Raw genomic sequence first — 19,379 nt, forward strand, 5'->3', positions numbered from 1 at the left:
CTACTTTTTCCACTTCATAAATTAACTAGGCTTCTCTTCATTTCAAAGTTTCAATTCGCTAGTCAGAAAAGCCTTCGTATAGCATTCTCCCGCTAAAACGAACGACATGCATCTTCTAGTGATCTATTCGTAGGACAGGTCCCTGACAGTCAACAAAGCGAGCGATGACAGGGACACTGCTGGTTTGCCAGTCTGCTGTCTGTCCCGCCTCTCGGTATCTGTGTTATTTTTGTGCGCTGTGGTTGGCTGCAGTCTTAATTTATTTTCACAGAGGAGGGAGAGCATTCTTCATCATCTCCTTGTGAGCGAATGTACATGTCCCAAGAAATGTAAGTGGTAACGATGAGTTGAAATCCACTTAATTATTGTTTTGTGGCACATTCATTTATTTTATTTTGCGTGTTTCATAGGCCTATAAAGGGAAAGGGGGGGATACCTAGTCAGTTGTACAATGGAATGCATTCAACATTTAACCTAACCCCTTTGAATCAGAGAGGTGCGGAGGGCTTCCTTAATCGACATCCACGTCTTCGGCTCCCGGGGAACAGTGGGTTAACTGCCTTGCTCAGGGGCAGAACGACAGATTTTTACCTTGTCAGCTCCTACCCGCCACGCTACCTGCCGAGCCACAGGGTCAGAAGTATAGGCTATTTAGGCTACTGTGCTTTGATTGACAACCGAACAGCAAGTATTGACTAGTTTATAAAAAGGTTTCGAATTGACTGACTAAAGTCAATCTCCTATATCCCTTTGCTATTTATAAATCATACAACGTAGTTACACTGAGTGTATAAAACATTAGGAAAACGTTCCTAATATTGTGTTGCACCCCCTTTTGCCCTCAGAACAGCCTCAATTCATCGGGGCATGGACTTTACAAGGTGTCAAAAGCGTTCCACAGAGATGGTTGGTTGGTTGTCCTTTGGGTGGTAGTCCATTCTTGATACACACAGGAAACTGTTGAGCATGAAAAGCCCAGCTGCGTTGCAGTTCTTGACACACTCAAACCGGTACACCTGGCACCTACTACCATACCCCGTTCAAAGGCACTTAAAATGTTTTGTCTGGCCCATTCACCCTCTGAATGACACACATACACAATCCATGTCTCAAATGTCTCAAAGCCTAACAATACTTCTTTAACCGGTCTCCTCCCCTTCATCTACACTGATTGAAATGGATTTAACAAGTAACATCAATAAGGGATCATAGCATTCACCTGGTCAGTCTGTCATGGAAAGAGCAGGTGTTCCTAATGTTTTGTACACTCAGTCTATATGCCCATGGTATCGCATCGGGGCAAGTAAGCCAAAGATCTGGTTTGTATTTTCATAGGATTCGAGGCCCATGTCCAGACTTACCAGTGCTGCTAAAGTGACTTGTCAGTGTAGCCTAGTGATGGATAGTTAGAACGGTTATTTTTGAGAGGATCTCTTAGCTGAACGGAACCGAATCGGTGAGAACCATCCTCCCCACTGAACATTTTGCATTTTAAAACCATTTTCCTACAATTCTATATTGTTTCTCAACAGGGAATTCATGTTTACTTGACAGAACACAACCTTTTTTCATAGGCTTTTATCACAGTAAACTAAATTGAAGGTGTAGACTAAACTAGTTTTTCTGACTACTTTACTAATCTACCGCCTTCCCTCAAAGTCCCACCCACACTAACTGATTGACAGGTTGGTTTTCTTACCACAAGTGTCCACAGCAGCAGAGCTAATCAAATGCATAATTTGAAGAACAAAAATAATACATTTCAGTAAAACTGAAAACATGACTTTAAATGTCAAGAGAAAATGGGTTTAATTTAATAATAAAAAATCTTACTTAGAAAAAAGTTCTGATCATATGATATCCAAAACAACAACACACTGAATTTATAAATGTTCAGTCATTTTCATTGTAAAGTCATGCCTTTCTACTCAATACCACAACACATTTGACCAATCTGGGAGGTAAAGTCATTAACGTATTCAATAATTTAGCTGTGTATTTCGGGTGGAATCAAAATAGAGCTCATTCTGCAAAACAAATTTCTGGGGGGCATGCCACCCGGACCCTCCCAACCCGGAACTCCCTTGCTGGCTACTTTTTCTATTTGGCTGCCTACTCCACGTACTTATGGAAAACACTGCATAGGAGGTAAAACCAGAATCAGCACAACACAACGTAACACAATACATTGATATGTTTACTTACTTTGGGTAGCTCCCATTCTGACCTGGAGCCATCAGCGCTGTAGTAGTACGGCCTTCCCTGCTCGTCCACGTGCTTTATCCACTACAAAGACATACACTAAATCAGCACAGATCCCAGTTTCATAAATACACTGCTAATACACTGCTTGTCACAGATAACACCAGGGTAAAATGCTCAAAAATAAAGGTTAAGAAACTTTAACAAAAACAACTTCTCTCAACCAAAATTCCCAAAGCCAGTCCTGCCATGGGTACATGATCATAGACATGCATCATTTATTGATTTAGGACCCATCCCCTATGAACCAGGGACAATACCCTGAGCCCTGGGAGAAGTGACAGAGAAACAGAGAGAGTGAAACCAAAGGAGGAGAGGAGAGCCCCAGTACCTTCTCATGAGTATATTCACAGACATAGAGGGTGTGTCCGTGTTCGTCCAGTTCCTCTGACCAGCCTCTAGGGGGCGAGCCATACTGACTGTCCGACTGACTGGAGTAGGTGCTGCTGTGACAGTTCTCCTCGGAAGACAGGGGCTGCATGGGGGCAGCAGGGAGGAGGAGGAGAGGAGGCGGCAGGACAAAAGAAGGATGAAAGGGAGCGAAAGAGACCCTTGTGATTCGGGGAGAACTGAGGATTTTTCCAGAGTCATATTTTTTTATTTAACAAGGCAAGTCAGTGAAGAACAAATTCTTATTTACGATGGCCTATCCCGGCCAAACCCTAACCCGGATGACGCTGGGCCAATTGTGCACCGCCCTATGGGATTCCCAATCACGGCTGGTTGTGATACAGCCTGGAATCGAACCAGGGTCTGTAGTGATGCCTCTAGCACTGAGATACAGTGCCTTAGATTGCTGCGCCACTCGGGAGATTGATAGATCAATAGATTTACAAAATATGTGTACGGGACCAATTGATTTGATTTGATTTAGTAGTGAATGATCAATGACGCAGCTGTAGAGTACCCATAATAAGAACATTTATTGAAAATCGAAAACACCCAACAATGCATTCATGCATCCCACCACCATAAAGGCTTAAATCCCCAGGAAAAGGAGACCTTGATCAACTACGGAAATACGGGTTTATTTAGCAGCATTTCATTTGGCATGTTGTAAACGGAGTACTCATTCTAATAGTTCCTGCCTGGTTACAATACACTCAACCACCTCATGGGGGCAGTGTTGTACCACTAACACTACATGAAATCCAACCTGAGGATACGCAGTTTATTTTACTACCTGGCCCCCATCAAAATAGCACCAGCTTGTTTCACTGCTCACAGTTAACACAATACAACTTCTACAGTTGTTGTAAATCATCTATTCCTCTCCGCACATTCTCCCTCATGTTTCCCACGGTAGTAACATATGAAAATGACATGCTGAGTAGACACAGACAGTATCCCAAATGGCACCCTATTCCATATTTAGTGCACGAATTTTAACCAGAGCCCTATTGACATTGGTCAAATGTATAGCACTAGATTGGGAATAGGGTGGCATTTGGGACGCGCTCCATCTGCGCTTCAGTCAGCTGTGGCATTACATCAAATGAATCATAAATATTTGGAGAGCATCTCTCTAAATGGTACTTAAATATAGTACTCCAGCGGTACTTAAATATAGTACGGCCTCGTCGGCCTGAAACCTACTTCAGTCCTGACCTGGTTTCATTTAACACAGAGTCACACTCGCCCCGTTTGAAAAACACAGGGAGAGCTGCAATAGGACCTGGACTACCACTGGGCCAGAGCAGACCAGTCACGAGACCGCTCCCTTAAGCCTCAACACCTGAACTCCTTCCCCTTCAGAAACCCAGGTGGCGTCACACATCTCTGCGTGTCTGGCAGACATCTCAGCTTGGATGACGGCCCAGCATCTCAAGCTCAACCTCGAACAAGACGGAGCTGCTCTTCCTCCCAGGGAAGGCCTGCCCGCTCAAAGACCTCTCCCTCACGGTAGACAACTCCATGGTGTCCCCCCTCCCAGAGCACAAAGAAGCTTGGCCTGAACAACACACTTTTGTTCTCTGACAACATCAAAGCAGTGAATCACTCCTGCAGGTTCATGCTCTACAACATCAGTAGAGGACGGCCCTACCTCACACAGGAAGCGGTGCAGGTCCTAATCCAGGCACTTGTCATATCCCGTCTAGACTACTGCAACTCTCTGTTGGCTGGGGTCCCCGCTTGTCCACTCCTGCAACTTATCCAGAACGCCACAGCTGCCTGGTGTTCAACCTTCCCAAGTTCTCCCATGTCACCCCGCTCCTCCACACACTCCACTGGCATCCAGTCGAAGCTTGCATCCGCTTCCAAGACCCTGGTGCTTGCCTACGAAGCAGCAAGGGGAACTGCCCCCCACTAAAGGCTATGCTCAAACCCTACACCAGCTCCCGCTCAGCCCAGTCAAAGCTATTCTCTGTCCTGGAACACCAATGGCGAAACAAGCTTCCCCCTAACGTCAGGACAGCAGAGTCCCTGCCCATCTTCTGAAAACATCTGAAACCCTACCTCTTCAAGGAGTAACCCCCCCCCCAAAAACAAACAAATGCACTTGTCTTTTCCTACTGATTACTACTTTGCTGAGGGAATATGTCTGCTAAATGTCTAAAATATAAACAGTAGGCCCCAGGGCCACCTTTCAGAGCAGTTGTTGATACGTTAGGGGGACAGATAGATTAGATAGACTGTAGATCAGTGGCAGGGGCAACATGATGGGTTAAACTTCCTCAGTTTGATCCAAACCAAACTCTTTTCTCCCTCTCTTTACAGCTCAACTTCAGCTCTGACTGTATCGACAGTATGCTACAGCAAGACAGCCAATGGAATGAGGGTCTGTTTTGATGGGGCGCACAAGGGGTGTGTTACCTACCTCCATCTCTCCCGTGCCATGGGGGTCTCCCCGACTACTACTGGTACTGCAACTAGCATCCCGTACGCGGGGCGGTTTCCACGTGCGCTCGCCGCTGGCTCTGTTATAGTAGAAGTGTCTGCCGGTGAGGTCCTTGTGGGTTTCCCAGTCCCCGAGGACATGCAGTGGAGAGCTTGAAGGAAGGGGGGGCAGGCTGGACTGGGAGATCTTCAGCTCCTGGAGGTTGGTGTAGACAGGGGACTCAGGCCGGCCCTGCCCCGCCGGAGACATCGTCTGGAAAGGGGGAGAGATAGTTTTTCACAAGCAACTAACCTTTCCTCTCTAACAGAGTAGCATGGCCAGCACGCACTGACCGGAGAGGTTCCGTTAATGGAGGAATATGGAGGTGCATTACAGAGTGGAGAAGTAGGGGAGAAGGTCGTTTCAGACCACAGATACAGTGATATAATCTCCACGGCAAAACAGGTAGTAGAAAGAGGATGCATGGGCAGCTTTGGCAAATCAGACACGTGATACGGATGGACGTTGCAACATACTCTAGCCATCTGTTCCTAGCATAGTGTCAAAACAATGCTGCATGGTATCCAATACCTATTCTACATACTTCCAACTGTAGTCAAGCTATTCATTGTTAGGCCAGTCAAATGCCTTATTTTGATGCAAAATCCATACACAAACACCACACATAAATAAAAACTAGTGTGCATTACAACACAATTCAAGATTTAGCATTACTGGATATTGATTGGCCATAATTGGGTTAAATACAATGCCCACATTAGGAGATTGAGAGAATGATTTCGAGAAGAAAAAGCAGAGGGTCCTTACCCTTATGTTGGAATTAAGGGGAGTTTGAAAGAGGAAGTATAGGCAGATAGGAAACCCTCCTTCTAGTGCTGTGTGTCTCTCATCACTTAAATAGCGAAGCGTCTGCAGGGATATCAACTGTCAATCTCTAAACCAAAGTACCCACTGACAATAGAGAGGAGATGATAAACAAACCTCTCAGCCTGGAATTTAAACGGAATATTGCTCCGTTGAAACAATAGTTAAAAAGAGCGATATTCCATTTGGATTCCAGGCTACAAAAGCTCTAAAAACTACCTTCAGACTAAACATTGGACACACAAAATAGGCTTTTGGCTGAGCTGTCGTTTATGATATTTTCAAGACAAGAAACAAAAGACGGCATGTTGCATAATAGTGGTGCCATAGTGCTGGTGTAGTGCTGTTGAACCGGTATTTTGAGGAAATGTGCAAAACGCTAGTATATTTAAGGTTAGGGGGAAACTGAAAGTTGGCTCCGTCAACAGTTTTACATGCCACTCAGTCTGGCCCATACAACAACACAGACAGGATTTCCATGACTACTGAGAATCAAATGTATTACTGCAGAATAATATTTTGGGTTCGGAATAAGATCGCGAGGTTGAGGTACAGTCGTGGTAGCCAGTCTGCCGTCTCTGGTGTGGGCCAAGGGTCAAACTAACATTGTGTAAAGTGGCCATAGTCATCACGTAGATAGACCTCGATAGAAAAGCACCTGACTAGACCCCATGGGTCAAACACATACTGTCAGTAAGTCAAATATTTGATTTTGTGTGTACTTTACAATGGAACCAATAGAATAGTGCCAAAAGTGCAGGTGAGGAATGCAAGAGGAAATGCGACAGAGATTAGGGAGGGAGGTAGTTTGAGTAAAAACACCGGACAGCACAGCCAGACAGACATTCCCTAGAATGGAAACAGATGGGGCTTCCTGCTGGGCCTGGAATAATAGGAATATAATCCAAAATAATTATTTAATATCCTGTCGAGCTGCGCTGGAACAGAGTGAAGTTTGCACCAGGAGAGGCCCCGTTGTTTGTCCATTCAGTGTTCTGATTGTGGCATTGGTAGAAGACGTCGGCAGCTGGGAGTAAAGACACAATGAAGAAGGCTCTTAACCTAAACGTCTGTGTGTGATTCTAGTGAAGTACAGTAAAAAAATATATATATTTGCTACATCTTTCGTGTGTGGACCTACTATATTTCCTGCAGCTGGGTGTCAGTCAAAGAGGCCCAAGCACAAATAATAGCAAGGCTAATTCTACACTGAAACTCAGCTGTCAAAGGCCAAACTCAGTAGGGGAACTGAGAATGAGAAATGAATGATAAGAGTCTATGGAAATCAACTGCCAAAAGTGATATGAAGTACACCAAGGAAAGGTTCGGGGGTCAAAATGCATCTTAGATAAACCCCATGGTGCCACCCCGTTTACCGGTCTTTTCCTACTAGCACTGACTTTGCTGATCATGACTTTATTGAAGGAAATTGTACTTACTACGACTGAGATATGTGATTGTCTCACCTAGCCATCTTAAGATCATTGCGCTAACTGTATGTCGTTCTGGATAACAGCGTCTCTGCTAAAAGACAAATGTAAAATGATTGGCAATACAAACTGTAGTGTTTTCCTAAGAAGGAAGGTTATGGTGGGGGAAGGACGAGGCTTGAGCATGCAGACAGTGTTTTGTCCATGGAAGGAAGAAATCAATACCATTTTTGGAGAGTGCTCACCAGGCATACACGTACCACATTATTGTGATTTCTAAAAAGGAGTGTATTGCTCTCCTTGACATTTTGAGAGCTCATATTATTAGGTCCACATCCACAGGGAAGGACTCCAGAAAGGTACTTAACACACAAACACCCTTAAGAAGTTTTTTTTTGCATTCTAATGACCCTTCTCTCCCTGTTCTGTTGAGAAGGAAAATAAGAGGTCTCTCTATAGCAAGCAAACTCAGAAATAGACCGACTACTAGAGTGAAGGCCAAGAGAAACGAGGTGGCCTCATTTGCTAAATGGGATGGACTGGATGAAGTCAGAGTTAATTAAAGTTCAGTCAAGTTTTTAGCTCTTGGAAGGTTTGCCACATAGTGCTGAAATAAGCAATTTAAGGCAATTTAAGCCACATGAAAGAAGATACTTCATGAAGCAATAGACAATAGCCTATGTATTATATTTTTTTAGCGTGCAAACATTTTCATCTTACATGTTGAAGTAAAAGCTGACATTATATATCAAGTATGACCTACTAGATCACAACTACGACAAACTAAAAAGACCTTCGCAGATATATCTGATTCAGTCTGTCACCTTATATCCTGGGCTGCGGAGAAACACCTCGTCATCCTCCTCCTCTGTCCGGCTATAGCCTTTAAATGTACTGAAAGGGACCATGGCTGACGGCTGCAACCCCCTCAAATACACTGACCCCCTTGGTTACCCCTCTGTTCCTGTCCCTCTCTGTCTATCAGTCTATCCCCGCTTGCTATCTCACTCGCTCGCTCTATCAGTCCATCCCGAAAGGTAGAGGAGTACTTGAGATACTGGCAGGGTCAGAAAGCCAGAGGAAATAGGATCTCTCCCTCTGCCAGACGGACACACATGATTGCTCGCGCACACACGACCACAAAAGGAAGTGGTGGTGAGAGTTCCCTTTCCTGACAGACAGCGTGTGTGTGTGGGCAGTTAAACTGGCTCTCTATGCCCTGACGTTGGGTCACAATGAGTCCAGAGAGGTCACAGCGTAGAGTGTTGGCAGATGAACTAGTTGTTCGGGAGGGACTATAGATACTATATTTATCCTGCTCTCTACATTCACAACAGGGTGAGAGAAACAACATGTGCAGAGGGGAGATGAAGACCCTGCTCACCATCCATTGAGCTGCTATTGCCCAGCCAGTCAGCAGGTCCCCCATAGCTCCTCTATGAATTGGGTCAGAGAGAGAGAGAGAGGTCAGATATTCACCTTTTCAGACAATTAGATAGATTGAGAGACTTGATGCATCTGCAGAGTGCAGTCAGTTAACCTGAAGTAGCCTTATTGTTCCAGCCCTGCTGCATAGTAAGATTATGGCCCCTAGTGGTAGGATCAAGGTAACTACAATCATTGATGAACACCGCCGCATATCATTTAGAATCTCTATCCTCTGTGAGGAAGACAATCCACTCATTTTCTTTTGAACCACATTGAAGGGAGTCAAATCAAATGATATTCGTCACAAGCGCCGAATTCAACATGTGTAGACCTTACCGTGAAACGTTTACTTACAAGCCCTTAACCAACAATGCAGCTCAAGAAATAGAGTTATGGAAATATTGACTAAATAAACGAAAGTAAAAAATAAAATCAAAAGTAACAATACATTTACATAACAAGGTTATATACAGGGGGTACCGGTACCGAGTCAATGTGCGGGGGTACAGGTTAGTCAATGTAATTTGTACATGTAAGTAGGGGTAAAGTGACTATGGGGGACTGCTTGCCATGCGGTAACAGAGAGAACAGTGTATGACTGGGGTGACTGGAGTCTAACAATTTTCTGGGCCTTCCTCTGACACAGCCTAGTATAGAGGTCCTGGATGGCAGGAAGCTTGGCCCCAGTGATGTATTGGGTCATACGCACTACACTCTGTAACCCAGGTCTCACTGTTCTGTCTGTACATATTCAGAGTTCACTTCTCTAACAGCTTGTCGCAGACTCGGATTCCTGCAAGCTAGATGAATACGAAATTAAAAGAGATGTGACAGACAGCATGAGTGGGTAATCTGTATAAGGGGTCCGTGGCTGCTAGAGGGACCGAGGGTGTGGACCACTACAGGACCTCTAACTCTCATGACTGGGGGGGGACAAAGTTGACTGAGAGTTCTGCTGTTTATGCAGAGTGATCTTGGCTTGTCTCTCCGGCCGTCTGCCAACCAAGACCCTGATAAATGAGTTCTTCTCCACTCAGGGTGAGTAACAGTACTGGCCCAGCAAAGCAGATTAGAATGCATTATGCAGCCCAGTAACTGTAGCAGACATCAGTTATGTTCCAAATGGCACCCTGTTCCCTTTATATTGCACTACTTTTGACCAGGGCTCTGGTCAAAAGTAGTGCACTATGTAGGGAATAGGGTGCCCTTTTGAGATGCAAGCTGTAGCAAGGTGCACCTGGGAGGAGATATGGGATGATTAATTCATTCTGAGGTCGGAGATTAATTGGGAATTTGGTAGAAGTTGAACAGAGACAATCCCTATGTTGCAATATGGCAGCCTATATGGAGATAGGGGCAATATCTGCCTAATAAAGACCACTGAGGTACAGCATGATGTCAGTCTACATTTCCTTTCGCTCTTCCTCCCTCTCATCTCCATCCATTCCATTCTCATCTCCATTGTAGTCATTTAGCAGTTCTTATTCAGAGGGACTTACAGTTAGGTGTCTCGCTCCATCTCTCTCCCCAACCTTTACAGCAGAAACACTGTACTATGTGCTGTTCCAATCACTTTGCATAGTAGTAGCCTATGTAATCTGTAAAATAAATGAAGTCATCAATCTCACTGACATGCCGTGCAGGTTAAAGTAAGGGCAGAGACCAGTGAGAGAACCCTCTTGCAGTTCTCCTCTGTGACCACTTGGTGTCTCCCTCAGGCTACAGAGGAGCCCAGGGTGGGTTATGGGGAGGGGGGGCTATCTGTCAATCAGAGCTAGGACCATGAGGAAGGCAGCTTGAGGGGAAGGGGGAGGGGTCTATCACTGGCAGGCTGAACACATGGCAACCCACTCCAGCACATTCTTTCCTCTCTGTTGCACATCATCCACCCACACCTCAACATAACACTCCTGTCACCCCCATGTATGTCACAGAGACAAACGTGGACTGGCCACACGAGGGAAGACACACACGCACAGATGAACAAGAAGTGAGTCCAATCCATTACCCAGACACTCTTTCTCAGGGATGGAGTGGATCATATAATGTCACTGGTGCAAAATGGGGGTGTGGCGTCACTCATATTGGACATCAGTGTGTATTGTGGTCAGTCCCATAGGGACAGCTAATGTAAAACGGGGATAGATCAGCATGTTGCCGTACGTCTTTGTGACGCAAGTTACATCAGACACACTAGGTCATTCAATTAGAGTCAAGCAGGTTAAAGTCACTGAAGTGGAGGAGGCGACAGAGTGGAGAGGTTGGGACTGAGGGGAGAGAGGGGACTGAGGGGAGAGGGGGACTGAGGGGAGAGAGGCGACAGAGTGGAGAGGTTGGGACTGAGGGGAGAGAGGGGACTGAGGGGAGAGAGGCGACAGAGTGGAGAGGTTGGGACTGAGGGGAGAGAGGGGACTGAGGGGAGAGGGGGGACTGAGGGGAGAGGTTGGGACTGAGGGGAGAGAGGCGACAGAGTGGAGAGGTTGGGACTGAGTGGGGACAGAGGAGAGGGCTGCTGATTTGCTTCTTGCTCGGTGGCCATGACAATACAGACGCAAGCAAACACACACACACACACACACACACACACACACACACACACACACACACACACACACACACCCACACCCCTAGTATTAAATCACAAGCACGAGTAGAGTAGTAGTGATGGATGATGTCTCCCTCCACACCTCCTTTACATTAATCCAATCTTCTCTCTGCTGATTGCTCATCCATCCACTCCCTCTCTCCATATCTTTTATACTCCTCTCCATCTCTCATCTTTCCCCCCATTCATTTCCTCCTTCAAAACGCTCAGCCAACGCCCCTCTGTTCTGCCCCTTTTCTCATGCTACTGGACACACAAGCAGGATCGTACAGAGGTCTGGAGGGAGGTATGGTGCCATATGACCAGATTAACCTACATTTCCACCTCACTGGGTATCAATCAGACCACTTAACTCATTTCCCCCCATCATCACATCTGTGACATTTCACATAACACCCCCACCCACCTCCTCTTTACCCCTCTCAATTGCTCGCTCTCTCCCTCGCTCTGAATCTCTCTCTCACACACACACACAACCTCCCCTTTTTCCCATAGCGACAGCTTAAGCCCACGACTCCCTCCCCCTCATCTCTGTATGTACTTCAGTCATCTCACCTATAGGAGGTGTGAGATAGAAAACTGACTACAGTATATAATACACCATGGATCATCAACAAGACACACAGCAATGGTTAGGAGGCCGGATCATAATTACAAATCATTTGGAAACTGCAAATTGACCGCAAGAAGCCCAAACAGATTTAATATTTGACTAAAACAATCAATTCAAACCTTGATTACATTTGTCTGGATTCACATATATCTCTATTATGTGTGGGAATACTTGGGAACAGATTTCAAACCAAAGCAAAATCCTCAAAAATCTGTGGGGGGGCCAAATAACATTTCATGTGGGCCGCCTGTCAGTTGGGGAACCCTGTAATAAACCATGCAACTTGTCCAGCTTGGGAAGTATAAAACATGGAAAGTATTTTAAAAAAAGGTCACCATGTTAAATGGTATTAATTAATCAGTGACACAGAGAGACAGTGGGCTAGAGAGAGCGAGCGTGAGTGTGAGAGAGCGCAAGAGGATAGAGATAGCGGGCTAGAGCGAGAAAGCGAGAGGGAGATAGAGAGAGAGAACATTTCACCTAATGTAACAAGGTTGGTGGGATTTTAAAAGGGAAAGTTCTGAGGGACCCATCTGAGGATGAAAGCGAGTCTGTGTTTTTCCATGTTGGGACATTCATTTCTTTCCATTTCACAGATCATGGAGTCTAACTAGTCTCACGTCCTGACAGAGAAGCAGCCAATTAACCTTTCAAACCTGAGCTGATAGTGATTACATTTCCTGTGAGGACTGTCTGTCTGCAGAAATACTAACTACACAAACGTCTCCCCCAACCCCTCTCATAACTGCTGCTAGTAGAGAACAAGGTTACGTCCCAAATGGTTCCATACTCCCTGTATACCCAGAGCCTTGTCAAAAGTAGTGTACTATATAGGGAACAGAGTGCTACATACAATGCATCTGTACACAATGTCTGTCGGCAAGAGACTAGTTTTAGAGAGACTGAAGCCAAGATAACCATACTAACCAGTCTGGAACACAACCAGAGAATGTGGCACAGACAATTCATTTCAGCCTTAGCTGCTTGAGGTTTGAAATGAAAGCATGTAAGCATTGGCTGTCTGAACTGGACAACGTAATGGTATTTCCCATAATAATTCCAACAACTGAATTCAACGAGCTATCGTTAAAAAGAGCAGCGCTCTCTCATCACACTGGTCACCCTATACCCTACATAGTGAATATACCTATGGGCCCAGGTCTGATGTAGTGCACTACATAGGGAATAGGGTGCTATTTGTCGTTGTGTTGCTTTAAGAGACCCCGAGTAATGCTTTCTCAACACGACATGAGGAACAATGATCCATTTAACCATTGGATCAAACCCCACTCTGTCTCATTATTGGACTTTTCACTTCACTTCTCAAAAGCCATGGAGTGAAACATTAATGAAGGATGGTTTGAGGGATGGAGAGAACCAACGTCTGGTGTGGAAGGGGGAGAGGACGAGGGAGGTTTGGAGGAACGCCTGGAGCGAAATTCCCCCATTCTGTCCGGGCTCATATGTGCTTGTGTGCATTGGGAACAGTGGTGCCTTCCAAAAATCAAAAGCACAGGCTTAACTAGAAAGAAGAGCAGACTGCATTGCATTCATATCTGGGACAACACATCCATGCTACTTTATACACAGAAATAGCTCACTAAACGGATCAGTTTATATTTGGTTAGAATTTTAGAATCAGAGTGTGAACTGTGAAAGCAAACACTGAATGGATGAGCAGAGAGAAACATTTAAATCTCTTTCTCTCAAAATGACAAAACAAAAAAGAGAGGCACGTTTGGAATCTAGAGGAATGCGTGTGTTTTTTTGTTCTACTATACCTGTGAGGATCTGAAGTCGTCACAAGAATAGTAAACCAAGGAGAAGTTGGACAAGTGAGGACATTTGGACAGTCCTAATAAGGGAAAAGGCTATTTTAGGCTTAGAACACAATTATGTTTAGGTAAAATAGTATTTTGCATGGGAATTAATTGTTGGTCCCCAAAATGTCCTCGCGTATTGTGTGTTGTATGGTACCCAACTCGCTGCAAGCAAGAGAGTCTGCCTTCCAGACAGATGCCGCCTGGGTCCTTCAGCGATGGCACCCTATTCCCTATATAGTGCACTAGTGTTGCACGGTATACCGGTACCACGGTAATATCACGGTGCCAGAACGTCATGAAATTTATTACACCAACATTTTAGAAAAAGTAGTACCCTTTGATATGATACTACCGACTTTACATGCCCTACCGATCTAAAGAAACTGCTGGCGCCTGTTAAAATATGTTTATAAAGTCCGTTTTGCTTTATAAATTCAGTTGAATTTAACAGCCACTAGTCTCTTGTATGCGCAGGTCCCAATAATATCCATTTCACTTCCATGCGCATATCAAGTGTGGCAGCTGTAATCAGGCAGAGGCATCCCATGCAACCCCTTCCCCTGCTTCTCTCCGTCTATTCCTCCGTCATTTAAAATATATATATAATTTAGCCATGGTGGCGAGCGGGGATGCAGCCCCAGACCCTGATGAGACTTCTGTTAGATTTGTACATTTGTTACACTGGAGCAGCGCACAAAACAAGCAATGTTAACCTCTCTAGGGTAGGGGGCAGTATTTGCACGGCCAGATAAAAAACATACCCGATTTAATCTGGTTATTACTACTGCCCAGAAACTAGAATATGCATATAATTGTTTGATTTGGATAGAAAACACCCTAAAGTTTCGAAAACTGTTTGAATGGTGTCTGTGAGTATAAAATAACTCATATGGCAGGCAAAAACCTGAGAAGATTCCTTACAGGAAGTGCCCTCTCTGACCATTTCTTGGCCTTCTACACTCTATTGAAAACTGAGGATCTCTGCTGTAACGTAACACTTCCTACGGCTCCCATAGGCTCTCAAAAGGCGGCAAAACGTTGAATGATGCCTTTGCAGGCCATGGCTGAAAAACAGTAGCGCATTTGGATAGTGGTCGATCAGAGAACAATGAGACTGGGGGCGCGTGCACGAGCCTACACCATGTTTTTATTTTTTCGTCTTTGAACGAAAACAGGGTTTCCCGGTCGGAATATTATCGCTTTTTTACGAGAAAAATCGCATAAAAATGTATTTTAAACAGCGGTTGACATGCTTCGAAGTACGGTAATGGAATATTTTGAATTTTTTTTGTCACGAAACGCGTCGGGCGCGTCACCCTTCGTCACCCTTTGGATAGTGTCTTGAACGCACGAACAAAACAGAGGATATTTGAACATAACTATGGATTATTTTGAACCAAACCAACATTTGTTATTGAAGTAGAAGTCCTGGGAGTGCATTCTGACGAAGAACAGCAAAGGTAATCCAATTTTTCTTATAGTAAATCTGAGTTTGGTGAGGGCCAAACTTGGTGGGTGTCAAAATAGCTAGCCCGTGATGGCAAGCTATCTACTCAGAATATTGCAAAATGTGCTTTTGCCGAAAAGCTATTTTAAAATCAGACATAGCGATTGCATAAAGGAGTTCTGTATCTATAATTCTTAAAATAATTATGTTTTTGTGAACGTTTATCGTGAGTAATTTAGTAAATTCACCGGAAGTTTGCGGTGGGTATGCTAGTTCTGAACGTCACATGCTAATGTAAAAAGCTGGTTTTTGATATAAATATGAACTTGATTGAACAAAACATGCATGTATTGTATAACATAATGTCCTAGGAGTGTCATCTGATGAAGATCATCAAAGGTTAGTGCTGCATTTAGCTGTGGTTTGGGTTTTTGTGACATTATATGCTAGCTTGAAAAATGGGTGTCTGATTATTTCTGGCTGGGTACTCTGCTGACATAATCTAATGTTTTGCTTTCGTTGTAAAGCCTTTTTGAAATCGGACAGTGTGGTTAGATTAACGAGAGTCTCGTCTTTAAAATGGTGTCAAATAGTCATATGTTTGAGAAATTGAAGTAATAGCATTTCTAAGGTATTTGAATATCGCGCCACGGGATTCCACTGGCTGTTGAGTAGGTGGGACGTCCCACATACCCTAGAGAGGTTAATACATTGCATAATTTCATCGTCTGTTATAACCAAGAGTACAGACCAGTCTGAGTAGACTTTGCAAGTTCACTGTAATGCAGCCTCTGAGTGTCAGAGAGGGAAAATGGAGCATCGCTTGGTGACAGGCATGCTTGCAGATTTACAGCAAAGAAAAATGGCTTGTCTCGAGCCTAAAAAAGTATGACCCATATTACCAGAAATGCCTTATTTTCTTTCTATCGGGATTTACACGCATTTGATATAAATTGTACAAACCATGTTGCGGGCCGTTTGAAACTGATCCCAGTAGCTAATTATTGGTTTGATAACAAACAACGTTGTTCAGTCATGTTACCTAGCTAGCTAACAACCTGGTAACTTGACAGTAGGTTTAAGCTAATTTGATTGGCACAAGAAGAAAGGAAAATGGTCTGTTACTCATGAGATGTGCTTTCAGGCCTAATGTAAAAAAAAAAGCTCCTTAAATTCTGTTTGGTGCCTAACGTTTTTAAAAATTGGGAGCAGTGTGTGTATGTGTGTTTGTGGTAGAGAGAGTGGTGTGTGTGTGAGGGGAATATGAGAGTTTGGGGAACAGAGAGAGTGTGTGAGGAAGGGAGAGTGTGAGTCTCAGTGTTAACTGAAGAGTAAAGAAGGTTTCATGCAGTGTTTTCCCCTCACTGACACAATGACATGCAGATCATTAGGCATCAATATCACAGGAGGTTGGTGGCACCTTCATTTGGGAGGACGGGCTCGTGGTAATGGCTGCTGCGGAATGCGTAGAATGGTATAAAACAAAGTTTTTTTATGTGTTCGATGCCGTTCCATTTGCGCCGTTCTAGACATTATTATGAGCAGTCCTCCCTTCAGCAGCCGCCTCTGATGTATATTTCTCCAGCCAAATCACAGGTAGGCCTTTGCAAATATGAGCAAATCAACCATTCTATGCTGTACTATATTAAACACAGTGTGAAGTTGAATTCAATGTGTTGTATTGAGTAGAAGTGTGAATTCCAGTGACAGGTTTTTGGAGAATGTTTAGAAAACGTCAACAAGCATCAGGGGGACGGGGTGAACAGGATCCTCGGCCACTGATTATTTCCCCACCGCGGTATCGCGATACAACGCAGTATTGTGATACTTGGCCGGGTAACATATCGTTTGTCAAATGTTGGTATCGTGACAAGCCTATAGTGCTTGTCACGATGCCAGGACCCATAGGTCCCATCCATCCACTGCACTTTGAACCGTGGTTGTATTTGGGCACAACGTAGCAAAACTAAAATGAGAATTTCTTAAAAATGGACAAGTTCCTGTTCTTTTATTTTGTTTGGTGTCTACTGAACACGACCCAGGCACCAGCCTCACTGATCTACCCTGCATCTTCTGACCATACCTCATAATGCCCATCGGACAAACGGACAGGTACAGAGAGTACAGAGATACACATGCCAGTATCAGTTACTCACACACGCACTGAACTACCAGGAATATGTGACGGATTAATGTTGAATTCCTTAAAAGGGACAGAAAGGACAGGGGATAATAAATGGCTACTGGCTCAAGGAGCCAGATGACCTGCCAAAACCATGACAAGATCAATTACTTTTGCTTTTGCAATTCCAGCTCAGTGACATTGGCTTCTTATTTTTTCTTACAAGAGGAGAGAACATTGACAACTGATGGTGCAGGGACAAATAATCCAATTTCTTTAATGGATTTAGCATATAGCCAAAGCTCTCTCTCTCTCCCCACCTCAAGTTCCCATGTAGAAAGTGCAGACCATTAAACCACACAACCGTCAGGCCTAGGTCTGCGGTTCAGTCTGCACACCACACACAGAACCAGATTGGAGAAGCTAACACTGAGGAATTTACATCTATAGGCCACACAACACATGGACACATTCAGAACAAAGATCTGGATGGCTCATGATAGCCTTTATTAAGTCTACATCCTGAATGGCACCCTATTCCCTATATAGTGCACTACGTTTGACCAGGGCCCAAGTAAACAGTAGTGCACTATCTGGTAAAAAGCAGTGCACTATGTAGGGAATAAGGTACCATTTGGGATGCCGCCTATATGTGCCAACAGAGCACAGTAATCGAATCCACCCAGTCCGGATATAGCTAGTGCCACTAAATTCTTTAAGCCTGGATATGTCTCCTGGTCACGCATATTTTTTCTCTAACAACATGAGGAGGAAAGCCTTCAGCTGGAATTACCAGCATTCCTCCCAGTCAGGGCAGGCCAACAGCTGACAGCGAAGCTGCTAGCTAATGGGTAATCTGCTCTTAATGCCCTTGCTGTGATTGGTTCAGGCTAATTACACTGTTTCAGCCAGGCCAATCTGGGGCTTCCGTCGAGGGGCGTGGCGGTTATTTGGTGACATGGCGGATCAGGTTTATGTAAAGATATCAGGGCCTGTATTCACAAAGGGTCTCAGAGTTGGAATGCTGATCTGGCATCAGTTTTGCCTTTTAGATCATTATGAATAAGATTATATGGACAGGAAGGATCTGGTCACAGATCATCACTCCTACTCTCAGACACTTTATGATTACCGGCCCAGGTCCCCCAATGATCAACCAGGGGTCAGCATGGTGACCAACAGTCCCACTACATGTAATTTAATTAGTAACTTTTTGCGACATTTTGCATTAAAAATCGGTAGATGAACTCAATTCAAATCTTTGTAGGTTAAGGTTATACAATGCATATACACTACCGTTCAAAAGTTTGGGGTCACTTAGAAATGTCCTTGTTTTTGAAAGAAAAGCACTTTTTTTGTCCATTAAAATAACATAAAATTGATCAGAAATACAGTGTAGACATTGTTAATGTTGTAAATGTCTATTGCAGCTGCAAACAGAATTTTAATGGAATATCTACACAAGTGTACAGAGGCCCATTATCAGCAACCATCACTCCTGTATTCCAACGACACGTTGTGTTAGCTAATCCAAGTTTATCAGTTGAAAAGGCTAATTGAGCATTAGAAAACCCTTTTTCAATTATGTTAGCACAGCAGACACTAACGTACTTGTCCTCTTGCTCAGTTGTGCACCTGGGCCTCCCACTCCTCTATCTATTCTGGTTAGAGCCAGTTTGCGCTGTTCTGTGAAGGGAGTAGTACACAGCGTTGTATGAGAGCTTCAGTTTCTTGGCAATTTCTCGCATGGAATAGTCTTCATTTCTCAGAACAAGAATAGACTGACAAGTTTCAGAAGAAAGGTATTTGTTTCTGGCCATTTTGAGCCTGTAATCGAACCCACAAATGCTGATGCTCCAGATACTCAACTAGTCTAAAGAAGGCCAGTTTTATTGCTTCTTTAAATCAGGACAAGAGTTTTCAGCTGTGCTAACATACTCGCAAAA

General features: G+C 44.2%; 1 protein-coding gene across 7 annotated transcripts in view; it reads right to left on the reverse strand.

Annotated features, from left to right (window-relative positions):
* LOC106578559 (rho GTPase-activating protein 12) overlaps window positions 1-19,379 on the reverse strand; it is a 108,962-nt gene that overhangs the window by 22,477 nt on the left and 67,106 nt on the right. For 5 of the 7 annotated variants that reach the window (XM_014157538.2, XM_014157540.2, XM_014157541.2 and 2 more), the window contains exons 3-5: window positions 5,081-5,353; window positions 2,594-2,737; window positions 2,206-2,286 (exon numbers count right to left, since the gene is read on the reverse strand). In XM_014157538.2, coding sequence (XP_014013013.1) covers window positions 2,206-2,286; window positions 2,594-2,737; window positions 5,081-5,353 — 498 coding nt within the window. The remainder of the gene's footprint in view (window positions 1-2,205; window positions 2,287-2,593; window positions 2,738-5,080; window positions 5,354-19,379) is intronic. The other 2 variants (XM_014157542.2, XM_014157543.2) reach the window with 1 other exon arrangement.

The sequence above is a fragment of the Salmo salar genome, chromosome ssa19 (genome assembly GCF_905237065.1).
Source record: "Salmo salar chromosome ssa19, Ssal_v3.1, whole genome shotgun sequence".
NCBI lineage: Eukaryota > Metazoa > Chordata > Actinopteri > Salmoniformes > Salmonidae > Salmo > Salmo salar.